Below are 17,155 nucleotides of genomic sequence, written 5' to 3' on the forward strand. Positions count from 1 at the left end.
CCCCGTCTATCTGCACAAAGACGGGGACGATGATTTGTTGTGCATTCGTAGCCTTGCTGCCGTTGGCAGTGCCGTCGGAACAGTGCGCCACCACACCCACATTCCGTTGCCGCAGTTCGCAGGCGCAAGAGCTCTGCCGGAGACTTTACAACATGCACACAACCAGATAGCTCTGAATCCATAATTTCCCAGCTATCATCCGAACAGGTTGCTGTGGCCAGCATGGAGATGCACTTGGTAATGCACCTCACCTACCTAATATACAGAGGTACATAAATACCTAGCCTAGTAGGTACCTAGGTACCTGACCCTGCCTCTCCACCAAGGTGGTCAGCTTCGTGACGCCTCCAATTGCATCGGGGCGTTTCGTGATCTCTGGGCCATATTTTGCCCCACTCTGCCCATTGACCATTTATCATTTGCCCCCTCTTTGGCCCCCTGTGGGTCGCTTGGTAATATCGTTTGTCTGCTATACCTCTGTCATCCCTGCTCCTTGGAGTAGCTAAAATTGGCCAAACCGCCAACACCGTTTCCACTACTTGCCAGGACTTCAGGCAACGGAACGGCGCCAAGTCGCAACTCGCGACTGACGGCTGCGCAAACTCTGACAATACGTACAAGTTCCCTTACTCAAGGGAACAAAAGGCATTGCGAGCATCAGTTGGAAGCGCAGCACCTCAGCAGGCATTTAGATCATAGTGAAGGTCACTCCTCCCTACCTCGGTTCCCTACACGAGTACATAGTAGTGTACCAACTACTCAGAACCCTGCCTGAGTGCTCGAAACAAGTCCCCATAATCCGGCGTCTGGAACCCAGGAGGTTGTGGGACGTGACAGTGTCAACTGCAGCCACCACTAGCACAACAGCAGTCTTAGTGTGGTTTAGACACTGTGCTAAGTAGACTATGATGCTAAATGACCTCCCGCTACACCGTAGATCTAGTGGTGTTGATGGTAGCCCTCGTGTGGGACAATACATCTCTAGCCCTCCTTCCCATCTCCAAAGCACCAACCTCCTCTCCTCTTTCCCCCCCCTTGAACTTCCATCCTAGGCCAAGACCGCCACCTCCCCCCCCCGCCTTCCCTTTTTAACACTTTGGTTGTGTCCCACGCCTGGTGTGTTACCACCATCTCACTATCCTCTTTTCAATCATTTTGTGGTCACCTAGCCTCTCCACCCCTAACTGAGTCTCGCTGCCTTTTCTTGATCAGGGAATTGCGACCCAAAAGCGTATTTGACACATTCAGATTCAGTCGATCGCCCTTGACCTAAATAATCACTTTCAACTTCCGCGCCACGAGTGATCTCGAATTTGGGCGTATCACATTTCTAGGTTTTGCCGATAGATTCCCCTGCTCCATCGGTACCTCCGTACAGCCCCAGTCCAGTGCATACCACACGCGAAATACCTGGCCCGTCCCCCGAGTCAAACAAAGCAAATAGGTAGGTAAGTAAAAAAAAAATTAAACCTGATTCCTCGCTTCCTTCCGTCGGCACACCAGACTCAATACAGACAACGCCCAACCAGGTTTCTGCGACAAGAGGCAACTACAGAACAGAGCCTCCGCTCACCTCCAGATCAAGTATAGGCCATCGGCACAACGCTCAAAACAGCATCTCCACCACCTCTTGCCTTTTTTCGATATTTGTGGCACCTGAAAAATGGCCGACATCACAGATCAGCACGACCAAACATCACCGACCGAACTCGACGAGTCGCAAGGCAATGGCAATCCCGCCGCCGCCCCCGAGAATCGCGGCATAAAGCGCCAGCGGCCAAGCACTGCCGACGATGACGACGACGATGATGAGAAGGGCGGCCGCGAGCGCCGCAAGATTGAGATCAAGTTCATCAGCGACAAGTCGCGTCGGCACATCACTTTCTCCAAGCGGAAAGCCGGCATCATGAAGAAGGTACGTTGGCGCGTTGTCAACAATACATTCCGCGATTCGTCTTGTGGCTCTTCCCGGTCGCGACCTCAACACGGCAGTTGCTGACATGGTCTTTTCCCTGTCCACGTAGGCTTACGAGCTGTCTGTTCTCACGGGCACACAAGTCCTACTTCTCGTCGTGTCGGAGACTGGTCTGGTCTACACGTTTACGACACCCAAGCTCCAGCCGCTTGTCACGAAGGCCGAGGGCAAAAATCTCATTCAGGTATGCGCATTGTGTCGCGAGTGTTGTCGATGTCGGATTCTGGGATCTAATTGCGCGCGTCAGGCTTGCCTTAACGCCCCGGAGCCAGCCGCAGGGAATGAGAATGGTGTCGACGATTCGAATCAGGTCGAGTCACCCGAAGAGCCCGCCAACGCGCATCTCCCTCCTCAACAGACACGGCCGGGCATGCCGCCGAACCATATGCCTCCCAACTACATGGCAAATGTTCCCATGGATCCGCTTGCGTACTCGAATTACGTGCAACAAACTCGAGGCGCGCCGCAGTACTCGATGCCCCAGCCAGGCCTCCAGCAACACACATCTCACCAGTCATAATGTCCCACTTCTGCCGTGGCTTTGCCTTACGCGCTGATACCCAGCTTAATGCGTTCGTGAGACAACGTTTACTCTATCTGGGCATCGTCTTTGACGCCCCATAATCTGCGAGGCTTTGGTGGCCAGGCGTTTCGATGCGGTATTAGGTGCACGTTCCATCCTTTTATAACATTTACCCGGTCCTTACTCGTTCTTACTCTTCTTGGCGATCATCTGGTTCTATATGCACTCAATTTCGTGCATATCCTACTCCTGGAGGTAACCAACGGGCGGTTTCTGGACGGTGGCGCGCTGTTTCTGGCCTGCTCAGCAGCGTGCGCCGTTGCATTTCAGCCATCGCCGCTTCTGGGCAGCGAGGGATATAAAGGGGGTTTTCGAGGGGAGAGCTCGTGCGATGGGATTCAGACGGAATGAGCGTTCTCCCAGCGGCTGGTTACGGAGGCGACTCGTCTGCGCATACCCCAACGTGTGATGGGAGGTGTTTTAGTGGTTCGCATATCTGGGTGGCGGGCTTTCCTGTGGCCTCCTTTAATCGTCTGAAAACTGGAGAGCTAGGACGGCAGGCATGAAGTCACGATATTGAGGGTTCAGGTGGACGGTTAGGGTTTGGGGGGCTCCATGGTTTTGCGAGGCACGATTATTTCAACTTTTCGAGCTGGCAGGCTAATTCAGTAGGGCTCGTTTGCGGCACGCAGCTCAGTCTCATCTTCGCGGTCCGCCCAAGATTTTAATGGCTCACTCGTCCAGCTCACTTCACCGTCTCCTGCACGTCGCCCGCGATCGTTCCGACATCTGCAAGATGGGGGAACTGAAGATACCATACCTCGGCACTTTGTATGATAGATGGCAGGCATCCTTTCCCATAGACGACAAGTCATACTCGTAATGAAACGTTCCTAAAATACACAGGTCCCCCCTTGCTGTTTTTTATGTCAAAAATGTCGTGTGTTCTGTTGCGCTTCCGCCGCCTTCTACGGCAGGAGCCCTGACGACGGCACTCCCCGAGGCCCGAGATCTGCCCTGCCACTTTCGATGGGTATGATCGAGCGAGCGTGCGATCGGCGAGATCCATCCTCGATACCTCTCGATCCACCGAAGTTCTCCACTCCCGGCGTTTCTGTTACCTACCCTGCTACCTACCTACCTAATCCAGGTAGGTATGGCACGGGGTAAATAGTGTGGTGTAGGGTAGGCGCGCCCTAGCTCAACTCGGTTTAGGCCAGGGAAAGCGATTTTCAAACCCCCGGCGCTTTGCCCTATGAAGAATAGAAAAAAAAAAAGGTTTTCCGATCTTGTACAGATCCGGATTGAAGAGATGCACGAACTTTAGACAAAGCTTCCCGGGGAGGGGCGCAGACCGGCGCGGCGCCGACGGGAGCAGCCGCGCGGGAGGTTCTTTTCTCTTTTCTCCCATGACGGACAGAACGTTTTGTAAAAATAAAAATAAAACGGCCGCCAAAAGCTTCTTTTTCCCCAGATCTGGGCTCCGCACGCCTTGCCTGGTAAGGCAGGTCGCCCCGCGTTCCGACCGTGAGGCTGGAATCGTTGCATAGGTAGATCGGATTGTGTCGCGCCTGGGACCGGCCGTCACGCACACAGGAGCACCTGACCGCGGCAGCTACTGCGGCCGCGGCTGTGCCGCCTCGTTGATGGGCGGCACGATGATGTCGCCCGGACGTTGGAGCTAAATGGCCCGAAAGCCAGTAACTTGTCTGAGCAGAGTGGTCAAGTGTGGAGAAATACGCTTCTTTCTAACTATATGACTGACTATCCGGTTTGGAGGCTTCACCTACGTGTACATATCCTATGAAAAAATACACCACTCGGCAATAACTGCGTCCGTAGGGTTGGTAGCAGTCTGTCACCTCCTGCATTTGACTGGTTGGAGGGAACGGGTCACTCTTGGAATTGAGGCTCCAAGTATCGGTTCTCTTCTGACAATGGGGTTCACGGAACGGATCGACTTCGAACTTCTCGCAGGAGCAAAGTAATTTATGTGAAGTGCGGATGGAGTGACTGTACCTTGGCGCGAGCTAGGCATCTCGGGCGGCAATCTATTTGAGCCGCCGTCTGTCGTCCAGAAGGTCTGCTACATGCCAAGCCATGCACATGAGTTGGTAGACAGCGAGGTATCAAGTTGCCCACGAGCCAACATCAGCTTGACTCCCGCAATATTTGCCGATAATGCGTGGTACAAAGTTGTGCGTCTGACTGAATAAGAACGGCTGCCAGAGTGGGCTATGCTTGGAATCTCTCCGAAGGCTCCAATGCGTGCTTGCGTCAGGATGGTACAGCGTGTATACCGAAACATGGGACAGTCGTAGAAGTCGAGTCTTTCTCCTTTCCCAACGGGGAAAGAAGAAATCATCTCGGCCGAAGACTGACCAAGGGGTTCCGTATAATCGGGCACCATAAAGAGATTCGGATCTGACTTCTGCACCTTCAGCCGTTGTGGCCGACAATGAAACGCAAACCGGTTGAGCTTGGCCACGCACCGTTGAGGATTTCAACTCCTGAACCTATCGTCACTTACCCGGAGAACTGCTGGAAGGGTCTCGCTGGAGGGTCAGGGCCTGAATGGATCCTCTTCTCAAGGTCATCTGTCAACATGCGCATCTCCCACTGGAAGAACGGCCGTTGTACCACCTGCCAAACTCGACTCTAGGACTGCTGTGGGAGCAGTCCCATCCGGTAACTAGTAGACATCCCCGTGCCCCTAGAGATCATATGGGGAGCGATGACAGCTTCCATCGACCATGGATGTCTATGCAACCGCGACTGGCGAGCAGGACAATCCAGTAGTGCAGAGATATTGCTGCAAATGGGAGATAGAGGCGAAAAGGACTGGAAAGGTAAGGGAAAGGATACTTCCTCCATAAACGACAGGAAACCAAATCTTCGTGGACTATCATCTCGAGGCCCGGCAAAAAGCGAGTCGACGAAACATTATATCGAAGCCCCAGGGCATTCACGGGGAGTCGAGAGCTTACATCAGACAGAGGTCTGGGAGACCAAAATAGATAAAGACAGGTCAGGACACAAGCCAATCGTTGCAGAACGTATTATGCGCAATCATGATGCGGCTCCCTCGCTCGAAATTGAGTGAGCACCAAGGAGTTGGGTCTTGGTGGGGCGAGGCGTGGGGCAACCAGCCAGGGCCTGGTTGGCTTGCGCGGGTTTGAGCAGATTTCTGCACGGGCCATTCCCGCACCAGGTACTGGTACTTCGTACTTCCCGCGCACTACCAAAAAAGCTTCGAATGCGGTGAGAAGTAAGGTGATCGAGGCGGGCCAGAGTTCAGGTTCGTGAGAGAACATGGGAGAAGATATGGTCAGGCTCTCAACTCTCGTCCGACCAATGCAGCAGATGTCATTTATGCCTCCTTGATCGTAGCCCATCTGTTTCTCCATGGGGGTATCCATACTCAATTCTATCTCTCCTCCCCACCAGCACAGTGATACCATGCGATGCATTCCAGCACCCAATTGATATCCACAGAGACCAAACAATACTCCAATAAAACAAATGGTGGCTAACACGCTCGTAAAATGAATAAACTGATCAATATCATGCCCTGGCACCCAGGACTTTAATGTGCCGAGGTGAGGTTGTATCTGCCGAAGAGTACGCTCCCCAGGAACGTGCCCCCGAGAATAGACATGAAGTAGCCAACGTTCATGGTCATGACAGCCAACATGCTAGAAGGAGAATCCGAGTTAGCAAATAGCGCCACCCAACGCGCATGTGCTTTCGCGATTCAAGGACTCACAGGAGATAGCCGACTCCAGCAATGATAGTGTCCAGAAGTGCTCTCACCGGGTCGACGCTGAAGCGCCACGGCCGTTGGTGGTATTTGTGCTTCTCGACGACCATGACGTCCTCCTCGACGCCGTTCTCGCTGAGAACCATGCGCTTGGAGAGGGAGTCGCGCGCGAGGCCGTCGGACAGGGCGGGTCGGCCCTGGACGACGACGTAGCGGCGCTTGAGCTCCCGGTCCAGCCAGCGCTCCTCCGTCCAGCCCTTGACGGCCAGCAGGCCGCGCATGATGGTCGCCAGCACGATGAGGAAGATGCACGTGCCCGCGTAGGCGCCCACGTTGGCCGGCGTCCATAGCGTCGAGAAGAGGGAGGTTGCGATGTTGGTCTGGAAGACTGCCATCATGGTCATCACCATTGAGTCGGCCGATCCGGTCGACCCGTCTGTGCTGCCCATGCCATCCATGCCGGCCATGCCATCGGACCCGCCGTGTGAGTGAGCCATGTTGCTGGCTGTGGTTGCGGCCTCCTCGAACTTGAACCCCCCTAAGTTGGGCGGATACTCAATTCCTGAAGGAGCGTTGGGCCCCTCGAGGGGATGAGACGAGAAGCCAGGGGGAGACTTTTAAGTCTCGGCAGGAGTGAAATAGGTATGTGGTCGTTGGGTGACGCGAAGGAGGCTCCGGTTCTCAGTGCGCTCAGCTTGAGTGGTCTAGCCCTTTCGTCCGTATATTAAAAAGTCCAGTTTAGCCGTGGGAGTTGCGATGGCCGTGGCGTGCAATTCTATATATCCTCAAGTTGACTGTGGCTCGAGCGGGTTTGCGCAAGATACCAAATGCATTCGCATTGAAAAGACTGAAGACTGGAACCAACAACTGTCTGCACAAACTTGAGGGGTCATGGAGGTCCTTTTTGTTGGATTATGAGCAGGTTCGTGAGACCCAGAAACGTGCTCATGTGGGGGTGTAAGTTCTTGGCGGTCTGCGTTTCCAGTCACTAACGAAGGGAAAAGCGTTGCATTGCCTGCCGAGGTACATACAAAGTGACCTAGAAGCGTACCAAAATAAATCCCGCTGTAGGTACGGAAGACGCACAATATGTAGGAAATTTAAGTTGGGCTGAATGTTACTATCTACCTCTTACCCAGTCGGCCGCATTGTTACCAGCAAGACGGTCCAGTTGCTTGTTTCCAGTGGATGGGTGTCTGACCCTTGTTGATCTCCAGGCTCTCCTTCCAATTAGGGCATTTCAAGAATCGATAGCGCCATGCCCCCTGGAAGTACCGATACTTGCTCTGCAACAGAGCGCAAACATGCTCACCTACCAAGAACGGAACCTCACCTGTAAATGCCCTCGGGGCATGAATCCAGGCTTCTGTCAAACTTATTCACTGCTTCACTTTTTTGCAAACTCCTGTCCACATCATGCTCGACTTGGTTATGGGACTCTCTCGGCAGCCTGATTTAAAATACCGCAACATGGAGACAATAGCGCCAGGTCGGGAGCGCTCTTCCTTCTCCGCAGCAATGCGAAACCGTCTCGGCTCAAATGTCGTCGACGTGATGAGACCTGGGGCGGCGACGTGTGTTTGTTTCCAAGGGAGATCCCCACTACCTAGCCATTTTCCAGTATTCGCATCTACATTGGGGTTCGATATATATTGATCAATCCCTGCTGATTGGACATTGTTTGCTGGAGAAAGGGCCATGTCACGACCAGAATGAGGGTCGATGTGATGTAGCCATCGGTTGTTCAGAGTCGAGTCCAATCCATACTTCAAGTAAGGAAAGACGAGATATCATGAACATGCTGACCCGATTGTCCAATTCGAGGGCCATCGTCTCTGTTGTGGTTTACACAAGACCAAGCCCGATTCCAGCAAAACTCGGATTCCTCAGGCTCTTTTCTCTCAGGCGATACATATGTTGTCCTGACAGGGCCGCGAAGGCGGCCATCCTCCATGCATGATCCCCTTAAGAGTATCACGAGCTCTTCGGCGCTCCAACTCGTCCCTATAGAGACCATCAGGTCAGCAGGACACGCGAAGGACGACTGTTTAGCAGAGTCCTCGACCAATGTGCTTCTAACACTGTAATGGCCAAGACTGACTGATGAGTTGTTGAGCCTCGATCCACGCCTGCTTGGCTGACGGTCGTGAACCCGCCGAGCATGGCTATTTCCAGCCACCCCTTTCTCTCGCCTGCGCATCCGGTGTTCGCACTCCACGGGCCTGGATCTAGATTCATCTTAGAAACATAGGTTCTAAATTCGTCTATAAGCATGATTTGTGCCAGTGTTGCACGACGTTGCCCCTGATTTATCAGGGCCTGGTGGGAGTTGTATGCGGCACCCGCCACTGCGAATATGTCCTACCTTGAGTCAGCTTGAGAGTGTGTTATTATCAACGAGCCCGGAGCTGATGGTCCGCCTTCTGTCGAGACTGAGGGCCGATCGATGATGGCTCGAGAATTCAGATCCTGGAGTGTCGAGATACCGAGATTAAGACCTTTGGCTAACTGTGGACCTTCACTCGCTGTTGCACTGAGCACAATGACTTCACCGAATACACCGGATTGGGGCCTATATCGCGGCAGGTCGGTATTTTGGGGGGGGGGGGGGGGCATGGTTGGAACCGAGGCCAATGTTATCCTCTATCCCCGTGACGGCAACTCAAGTCGTGGCGGAGCCGGCGGCGACGATTCTAGGCGAATATCGGGAGTACCCGAATATTAGAAGAGGTCGAGTTTTGAATGATGGTGATGCAAGCAGGATCATCTGGGGACATATTCTTGGACGTGGGATATCTCGGCGCAGTTATTACTTCTCCGGTTGGCCGGCCAGGGGGTTGGTACTCTCTTCTCCCTCGGGCCTGGTCCCCTTTCGCAGAGACCCCAGGCCGTCCTAAGCCATGCGTCCATCAAGGTGTTTCTGTCGCTGCAGAAAACTGGGGATGGGCATATACTCCAGGGACTTCGGAACAGAAGGGCAGAGTAGTCCTTTCTTCTCCGTATCACTCCCCCGTCTCATCCTCCCCTCTCCACCCCCTTCCACCCCATGAAAAGGGTGATATGGGAGAAGCCAAAGGGTGGATTGTTTTATTCCACCGTAGCTGTTCCCCAGCCTTGCCTGCTGTTTCGCACTTCGGTGCCGCACAGGGGGTGGCTACAATGACGGACGAGAATAGATTCTCCTATTACACCAAGATAATGCAGAGCCGTGGATAGCGGCAGCGGCAGCGGTAAGAAAGCCGAGCTCGGCTTTCTCCGTTCGGCTCGATACCGGATAAGGCTAGTTTTAATTCCATCGCAAGTCAAGCAAGAGCCAACTTGGCAAATTGCCTGAGGTGCTTTTCAAGATCTTGCAATCAGAAGGGCTTCTAGCAGGGGGGCGGGGGCCGAATATCTGATCTCCGACGTTGAGAGGCGGAGCGCGAGTGACGATTTTGAGCAACCAGCAGGAGGAGGCGGTTATGCCTATGCTGTCCACCCGTGAGATGGGCGAGGCACAGCCCGTCTAGCAGTCCGCGCGCATTGCATGCTTGGTACCGGTAGGGTGAAATTAACCGGCGAGATGTCGATCAGCAATGCTGCACTGCAGTTCCCGGGGGCCCCCTCCCCCCTCCCAAACCTGGCCTCTCGACAGGGGGGAGGGGGCGGATATCATATAGCCTGATGGGAACTTGCATGACGGGTCGCAAGTGTAGGCAGTGCACTAGGGCTCCTGCTGGGGAAAGTGGATACAACTGCAGCCAACCTAAACCAATGGGCCGGGATCCCCTCGACATCGCGGGCGAGGTTAATTCGACGACAAGCCACGCAGCTTCAAGTTTGCTGTTGTGCGGCCCTGATGCCAACACCCTAGGAGTCACAAGGCGTGGATATGCGGTGGTGTGTTTCTCCCTGGAAGGATCGCCTCTGCAGCCATTTCGTGGATGTCATTTTACCTATTCTGAGGTCAGCTCAGAGATCGACAATTGCGGTCTGGCAAATTGGGGTTTCACGAGATGCCCAGAAGTAGACCCAAGGGACCTGAACTATCAGAATTGGCGCAACTAGGTGCAACTCCGACTGGGATAGGGGCCCTCAGCAGCATGTGACGTGTGCTGCTCACCCGAGGCTGAGGCTGCTGAAACTTCCCGGGTGGATATCGACGTCAAAGGATGCGGGTATCGCAGATGTCACCGTTGAACGAAGCATACCTATCCCATGATGCCCCAGCGGAGCGAGATGGAGCGGAAAGGACACACATGAGTTGATTATCAAACAACTTGTATGACTGTGTCCCCGGCGCGCTACAAGCCCCGTTGGTCCATAGGCTGTTCAGGGTTTCGAGGAAGAAGTGACAACACTCGTCGCCAGTTCCATGCTCATACGTCTGACTGCATGTCACTCAACCCTGGTAGCGCTGATCCAGGTAAGCCGGGAATTTCTGCTGTCGTGACCAATCCCGACGACGGACGAAGAGGAGACAGGCGGAGAAACCCGGAGGTGGACGGGCTGCACCAAGCTGCCTCCTTCTCCCCGTCGAAACATGATCTGGATGGACTGTAGGGGCGATCGACATTTTGGTCACCGTCAAGGCGAAGCCCCTCTCGGGCGAGGGATGCGATGAGCGACGACCTCCTCGCCACCAGTCAGTAGCCTCGCTCGCATTCCTCTGCCGCGGAAATAAGGGCTGGAGTGACTAGGAAAATGCTCCAGAAGGAATTGATTCAATTCAATAACTCAATAATGGCATACGCGCTTCGCAGACTGTGGTAATGAAGTTAGAAGTCCACCAAAGCCGAGGAATGGATAATCCGCCTGGCCCTTTGAATGGCCCTTTGGATAGTCCGTATGTGCCCTTCTTTCACTGTCACCCAATCCAACGCCACAGCACAGAAGAGCACACGCCGTACAGATCCGACAAGGGGGCCAACCCACATACCCACCAGAGAGGCTGGAAGCGCGGCAGGGTGGCGGCGAGGAGGATTGCCAACAGCCGGCGTATCGCCCGTCTGGTCACTAGTTGAGCTAGCGCTCAAGAGGATGGGGCGGAGGCGGACGAGGAGGGGAGGGTCGACGGGAACAAACATGTCACCTCCGCATTTGAAGCAGCCCGTTTCCCCATGATACGCGCCGTCGCGGACCTAGCCTGCTAGTAGAGCTTCTCTAGTCTTTAGAAGTTGAATCTAGACCAATCTCCCTAACTAGAGGCCAAGTCTCCCCAATCCCCCTATATCGAGTTTACCCCCTTAGACTCTACATGGCACATCGTCGACTGTTGCATGTGCAACGCACCAATCATTAGGCCGTCGGAACGAGTGGCGAAACAAGGAAAAGAAAAAGACCAAGTCAAACAACGCAATGGGACGAGTAACCAGCAACCAGCAACCATCCCCACCCATGCATTGCATGGCCCACAGGTCACGGCGGGGGCCCAATGGCGACTTTCGCCGTCACCACACGCACCCCTTCCCCCCTCTATGTATGTTCGACGATATGTCTGTCACGCCTTCTAGTTCGTCACAGTGTCACCAGCATCAGCTCTTGTGCTCGCGGGGTTGGTTTAGGTAGTTGGGTATCTAATCTGTCCATGGGAAGGGGGGAGGACTACGCGGCCTAGTGGGTGACAAGCAACGCCTCCGGTACTTTTACCTACCTACCTGCAGTATATACACACGGAGGTGGCTTTCCAGGCTCAGACTCCCCGCCCCCCATCAAGCCCCACCGCCCCTCTCTCGCTCGCTCGCTCCCCTAGGTGCCAAGTCATACCGGTAGGAATTGCACCATATTTGGCGTGGGAGAGGGATAGATAGGTTTCTGTCTCGGTTCCGGTTATCAGTTAAGTTAAGTGCGCAGAAACTCCTCTTAGGGCTGAGGAGAAGGCGGGCCTAGGCTAGGAAGGTAGAGGTGGGGACAGACAGGGCAGCGCCTTAGGTGTCTATTCCCCCCTTGTCTCCCGTTAAGGTGCGAGATGAGATGCGATTTATTAGAGATGAGGCTACACGAAGATCTGCGGCGCTGCGCATTCAGTATCCAGCATCTAGAGCAGGCGGTGGAGTAGTAGGTAACACGGGACTGTGGTGTAGGGTATCGAGCGCTGTGCTCGCTGCGTTACCGCTTCGTCAATCTCTGGGGGTGTTCCCCTGTGCGCTAACCAAATCACGCCGAGGACCTGTTATTTAGCCTCTGCAGCAGATTGGGATGTCCTTCTCCGATGACATGGCCTCATGGAGGGCGTCCCTTGTCATGCCGTGTCCGGTTCTTCCCTGGTCTTCCCTGCCTTTGGTGGTGGTGTCCGTCCACCGATACGATCGAATTACCAAGTGTCATGTATCGTTTATCACAAATGACCGTTTGCTGTTAACATGTACTAGACCAGAAAAAGCAGCAGCAGCGCCAGCCAGGGGCATGGGGCTGGCTGGCGTTTGCTACCCAGACGGACCGGTCTCACAGCCCCTTGTGGGTTTTCCTCTCAGCCGCAGGAGACTATTGAGCATATATGTACGCAGGCCTTGCGACATTCCATGCACTAGGATGTGAGGCAGGGGCTGTGTGGGCTCTCTCTCCCTCTTCGCTGTTCTTGTTGGGGGCAGGAATACCTGTACATACATACACCTGGAATGGCATGGTCGGGCTGTTAGTATGCGTGTCTCGGGGAACTCCTAGTGAAGGTGTCCCCTGCCGTCGATCTCGTCTTTGGGTTTGAATCAGTACATAGATACGTCCGTAGTCAGTTGCCATAAGCGGAGTTGTCACTGGTTTCATTGGTAAATCCATCGCTAGGTTGGCTAGTTGTCAAGGGTCCGGGGTGAAGCTTTTGTGGTGTTGGTGGCTCAAAAGTGGCTTCGTCGTTTCGACCGGGACGTTGGAGCTAGGAACGAATTGGAGGTCTCCGTAGACCTCCAGAAAAACAAGGATTTCAGGGGGCACACGGCACTGGCTTGACCGATATCCTTGGCTTTCTTGGGCTGAGCAGGTATGTTACCGCCCCCTGATCGTTCGCCCGACGTCGTTCTCAGGTCAGAATTAATTAATTACTCTGGTAGTCATGTTCATGTCTTGTCTTGTCAGCTTAGCCCAAGGATTAAAAAATGATACACGCAATTATTTCATCGTACACAGCCCGTCCGTTTCCCCATTGATTATCTCTCGAATGCATTCCAAATGGGTATCATACGAGTAGACGCCAGGAACAGCCAAAATATAACGCCCTCAGCCGCCTCGGCCCTTTCAATCCTCGCTTGGTAAGTACCAAGTCAGCAATTCTTCGCCCAGTTACCCAACGAGTCCCGGCCCTTTGTATGAGTGTTATCCAAACTCGGTGAAAATACCCCCGAGCCGCCCAAGGCAAGCGCCAACCAAGCATGCCCGAGGTCCTCGGCTGCCGAGTTCGGCATCGTCGGACCTTCCGGGGGGAGGGGGGGGGGGGGGAGAGAGGCGTCCCAAACAAGAACAGGTTGGTCGTCGTCAGCGTAGTTTTCTCTCGTACACCCAGGGTGGCCCTCTTTCGCAACTATCCCTGCCTTCCCCGTCCTTTTGGTGTTCTTCTTTCCCGTTTCCCTTTCCGACAGAACTCCTTGAGCGAAAGTCTCCAAAATAAAGAAACCTAGAATACAGTAAATAGAACGATAGCAGTTAGAACGGAAACCCTTTTCTAAAGCCCCCCAAAGATACCCTAAAATGTCCGTAGATCGACGAAGTGAAAGGTAAGCCGATCGGCGATAGAATGCGCAAATTATATGCAGTCGCGGGGGTGACGAGGTTTAGAAGATAAACGAGAGAGAAAAAACGAAGAAGAAAAAAGAGAGAAAATTGGTATCATAATGTTGCGAACGTCCCATAGCTTTGCTCCCTGTCCGTAGATAAGTGAAGTAAATGGCGAGAAAAAACGGTATCCCACGCGCGAACATTCGGTTGTTGCTGCTGCTGTTGTTGCTGTTGCAGGCATATTCTATCGGGGAGGTTTTGTCGTGGACCAGAAGCCGATTTGACGCCGCATGACCCTTCCTGAACCCATTTTTTATCATGATGATTTCTTCCCCATGTCAATTCCGGATTTACCAAACTCCCCAACAGGTGCGATCAGTTGTTGCTTCGCGACGGATAAAACATTGTAGACGACGATTCCTCGAACCGTGGAAAATCGCTTGGCGACTCGCAGAGGTAGTTCGAACTTTGGGGGAGTAGGAAACGCCGCTGGACAGTGTCTCCGAGTTGCACTCCCTTGTCGTCGTCGTCGTCGGCCAACCAAGAGTTACTACTGCCTCTTCTCCTTCTTTTCCATTCTCGGGCTTCCCTCCGTGTCGTCGCTCATGGCCTCGGACTTGTCCGGCGGCGAGCTTTCGGTGGCGCCTGTCCCCGAACTTGCGCCGTCACTCGGCGATTGCTTCTCGCCGCAGCCCTTGACGAGCCGATGCCTCTGTTCGTTAGAAAGTGTCAGCAATGTCCCGCGCGATGTGAATTGTTGCATTCCTCCCCATTTGTGACGGTCACGCACCTTCAACGCGTCCTTCCTCGAGAAGCTCTTCTCGCAGAAGGTACAGGGGAACGGCTTCACCGCGAGGTGGATGCGCTTGTGCCTCTTGAGGTCGTGATTCCTGTTAAAGCTCTGCGGGCACTGGTCGCACTTGAAGGGACGGTCCTGCTGCGGGGCCGGCTGCGCGTGGCCGTGGCTGTGGCTATGCCCGTACATGCCCATGGAGTGGTGGTGCCCGTGCGGGCTATATCCGTGAGGCATGCCCATACTACCGACTCCGCTTACCATGGCCAACGGAGTTCCCGGGTGGTGCATGTTGGACAACACCGGGTTCCCTGGCATGTGGTATCCGGTGTAGGAAGATTGGTGAGGTCGATCAGGGGCCCCATAGCCGATTGGCGGGGCCATGCCGGAGAGCGAGCCCGGGTGTCCTGGAATCGGTGCCGTGCGTGGCGCCGCGCTCGATGCTGGCGCTGAAGAGACGTTTGGGGAGTGTTGCGCGCCCGGGTTCGTCGCGAAGCCGGAATAGGCCGGCTGCTGCTGGGCCGCCGTCGAGGGGGGATAATACGACCCCGATGGATGCGGCGGCCGATAGCTGTTATCCGCGGGGGGTGGCCCACTAGTGGGCGTGTTTTGAGGGGCTGAGACCTGCTGCTGCTGCTGCTGCTGCTGCTGCTGTTGTTGTTGTTGCTGCTGCTGCTGCTGTTGTTGTTGCGGACCCTGTGACTGCTGAGGGGCGCCCCCGCCCGAGGCTGGGTTGAGGAGGTTCGATGATTCCGCATACGAGGGGGTCGCCAAACCATCTGTGGTGGCCGGAGATGCGGCTGTACGCCCGAAGTGCTGCTGCACCGAGGGAGAGGCTGTCTGGTACATTTGACGGGAGGGATACGGCGGCTGCACAAGGGAAGAGTTGCCGGAGTGGTTCGCACCGTTGCTAGAAAACCCGTAAGGGGAGGACGAAGCACCGGGAGTGGCCCAGGTCGACGCCACGTGCGAGTAGTACATTCCGGGGGTTGAGGCGGGCTGTGAGCTCTGGGAACTCCCACTATGGACGCCTGCAGAGAGGGGGCTTAGTCCGTCGGTAGTTACCCCTGAGGGAGGAGTCAGAACACTGGAGAGAGTGGGAAAGGGTGGAGGGGCTTGGGATTGCGAGGCAGGTGGAGAAGAGAGTGACGATGAAGTCAGGTGATTATGTTGAGCACTGGAACCGCTGGTGGGCGCCGTCGGCCTAGGAGAGGAAGCAGGGTATCTCGTACTTGGGATGTCCGGCGGTGGGAGGCTAAAGGCTGGCAGCGAGGTTGCCGCTGGCCGCCGGGACGCGAAACTCGGTGCCTCCATCTCAACTCGCCAAGTCCGGTCGGCACGCCCAGGGGGGGTGCCGCGCGAGAGGTGTTTTGTGCTCTCCGTCGCTGTCCCAACCGGTGCCGGGGAGTGACTCCGGCCGGCGGCTTGGAGCTCAGTGTCTCCTTGGCTGAGAGGTCGGAGGGGCTTCGCGGCTGGGGTTCTCGTGGGGGCTGCAGCACACCCGGGGTTCTCGCGGGAGTATTGACTGGACAAGTCCGCCTTGGGACTTGGATGTGGCGACCGGGGAGGCAGGGGCACAGGGAAGGGAGTGTTCGCCCCTACAGTTGGCGTATGGCTTGGGGAAGTGGTGGAAGATAAAAGCCAGCAGAGAGGAAGACACGCGGAGGCGGCAAGGCTCTGTTTTTGTCTTATAGGTTTGGCGAGGTGGTGCTAGGTCTTCAGAATTGACACAGAGAGAGGTGGGGTGCCGATCGCCGCCGTATGGCTGCCGCGGAGGCGTCCGCCTGAGTTATATGGGATGGCACGGAAGGGCCAAATTATTGGTGGTCCAGGGCCCCTTTGGGGGTCGGCCAGGGTTCAAGGGTGTATGTGGAAGCAGGGAAGCAGGGACCAGCAAGTCAGCCTCTCAGATCTCGCAGAGGAGGCCTTTGCAAGCCCCAACGACGGGTGGTTTTGATTTGGCTCAGACTGGCGAGGTCCTAGTCTGGGAGGGCTGAAAGGAGCTGGGTGTGCGGAAGAAGCCACCCAATCTGCCACCCGAGCCTAAGACAGGGTTTGTTGGCTTGCTGGTGGGCTGGACTGGAGGAATGTATCGTGGGGTTCCCCAAAGTGCAGGCAGTCCCTGTGACAATGCCTTGGGAGCAACAGTGGCACCAGCCTCAGCCGTCTCCCGTAAAGCAGCAGTCGTATCAAAAGATGCCGAAGCCAGCACAGCGCACTGAGAATATCTGTCTCTGCTCTTCTCCCTCGGTGCCGATCGAAGCTAGTCGACAGAGAGAGCAGCAGAGAGAGATGAGAGGAAAGATAAGCAGCACGTACGCAGTCAGTATCTCGACTCCCTCATGGAAAAGAAAGACGAAAGTCTGCGTTCAAACAAGAAACTTGGACCCGACCTGTGGTGCACAGATCTGGGGAGGCATG

General features: G+C 55.0%; 4 protein-coding genes across 4 annotated transcripts; 1 reads left to right on the forward strand and 3 right to left on the reverse strand.

The window, feature by feature from the left end:
* Positions 1-1,428: 1,428 nt before the first annotated feature.
* Positions 1,429-2,700, forward strand: QBC33DRAFT_362375 (SRF-type transcription factor (DNA-binding and dimerization domain)-domain-containing protein). The gene is made up of 4 exons (XM_060423932.1): positions 1,429-1,448; positions 1,530-1,915; positions 2,025-2,159; positions 2,223-2,700. Exons 2-4 carry the CDS (start codon positions 1,664-1,666, stop codon positions 2,493-2,495), a joined length of 660 nt encoding a protein of 219 aa, XP_060285059.1. The 5' UTR covers positions 1,429-1,448; positions 1,530-1,663; the 3' UTR covers positions 2,496-2,700.
* Positions 2,701-6,084: 3,384 nt separating this feature from the next.
* On the reverse strand, positions 6,085-6,755 carry QBC33DRAFT_577281 (Ctr copper transporter family-domain-containing protein; the record flags this gene model as incomplete). The annotated part of the gene is made up of 2 exons (XM_060430973.1): positions 6,085-6,193; positions 6,265-6,755. The coding sequence occupies 2 exons, from the start codon at positions 6,753-6,755 to the stop codon at positions 6,085-6,087; spliced, it is 600 nt and encodes a 199-aa protein (XP_060285060.1).
* A 7,165-nt stretch (positions 6,756-13,920) lies between these two features.
* Positions 13,921-14,376, reverse strand: QBC33DRAFT_362479 (uncharacterized protein). The gene has a single exon (XM_060423934.1). It carries the CDS (start codon positions 14,259-14,261, stop codon positions 13,998-14,000), a length of 264 nt encoding a protein of 87 aa, XP_060285061.1. The 5' UTR covers positions 14,262-14,376; the 3' UTR covers positions 13,921-13,997.
* On the reverse strand, positions 14,377-16,290 carry QBC33DRAFT_362478 (uncharacterized protein). The gene has a single exon (XM_060423933.1). It carries the CDS (start codon positions 16,046-16,048, stop codon positions 14,492-14,494), a length of 1,557 nt encoding a protein of 518 aa, XP_060285062.1. The 5' UTR covers positions 16,049-16,290; the 3' UTR covers positions 14,377-14,491.
* Between the last annotated feature and the right edge of the window lie 865 nt (positions 16,291-17,155).

This window comes from Phialemonium atrogriseum, assembly GCF_030411735.1.
Source record: "Phialemonium atrogriseum strain 8032-3 unplaced genomic scaffold QBC33scaffold_8, whole genome shotgun sequence".
Taxonomy (NCBI): Eukaryota; Fungi; Ascomycota; class Sordariomycetes; order Cephalothecales; family Cephalothecaceae; genus Phialemonium; species Phialemonium atrogriseum.

Excerpts from the sequence above, each read along its gene's own strand:
- QBC33DRAFT_362375 (XM_060423932.1), top strand. The coding sequence starts at position 1,664 with ATGGCCGACATCACAGATCAGCACGACCAAACATCACCGACCGAACTC. Across the intron at positions 1,916-2,024 it reads AAGCCGGCATCATGAAGAAG|GCTTACGAGCTGTCTGTTCT; the intron begins GTACGTTGGCGC and ends CTGTCCACGTAG. Across the intron at positions 2,160-2,222 it reads AGGGCAAAAATCTCATTCAG|GCTTGCCTTAACGCCCCGGA; the intron begins GTATGCGCATTG and ends TGCGCGCGTCAG.
- QBC33DRAFT_362479 (XM_060423934.1), bottom strand. The coding sequence starts at position 14,261 with ATGATAAAAAATGGGTTCAGGAAGGGTCATGCGGCGTCAAATCGGCTT.
- QBC33DRAFT_362478 (XM_060423933.1), bottom strand. The coding sequence starts at position 16,048 with ATGGAGGCACCGAGTTTCGCGTCCCGGCGGCCAGCGGCAACCTCGCTG.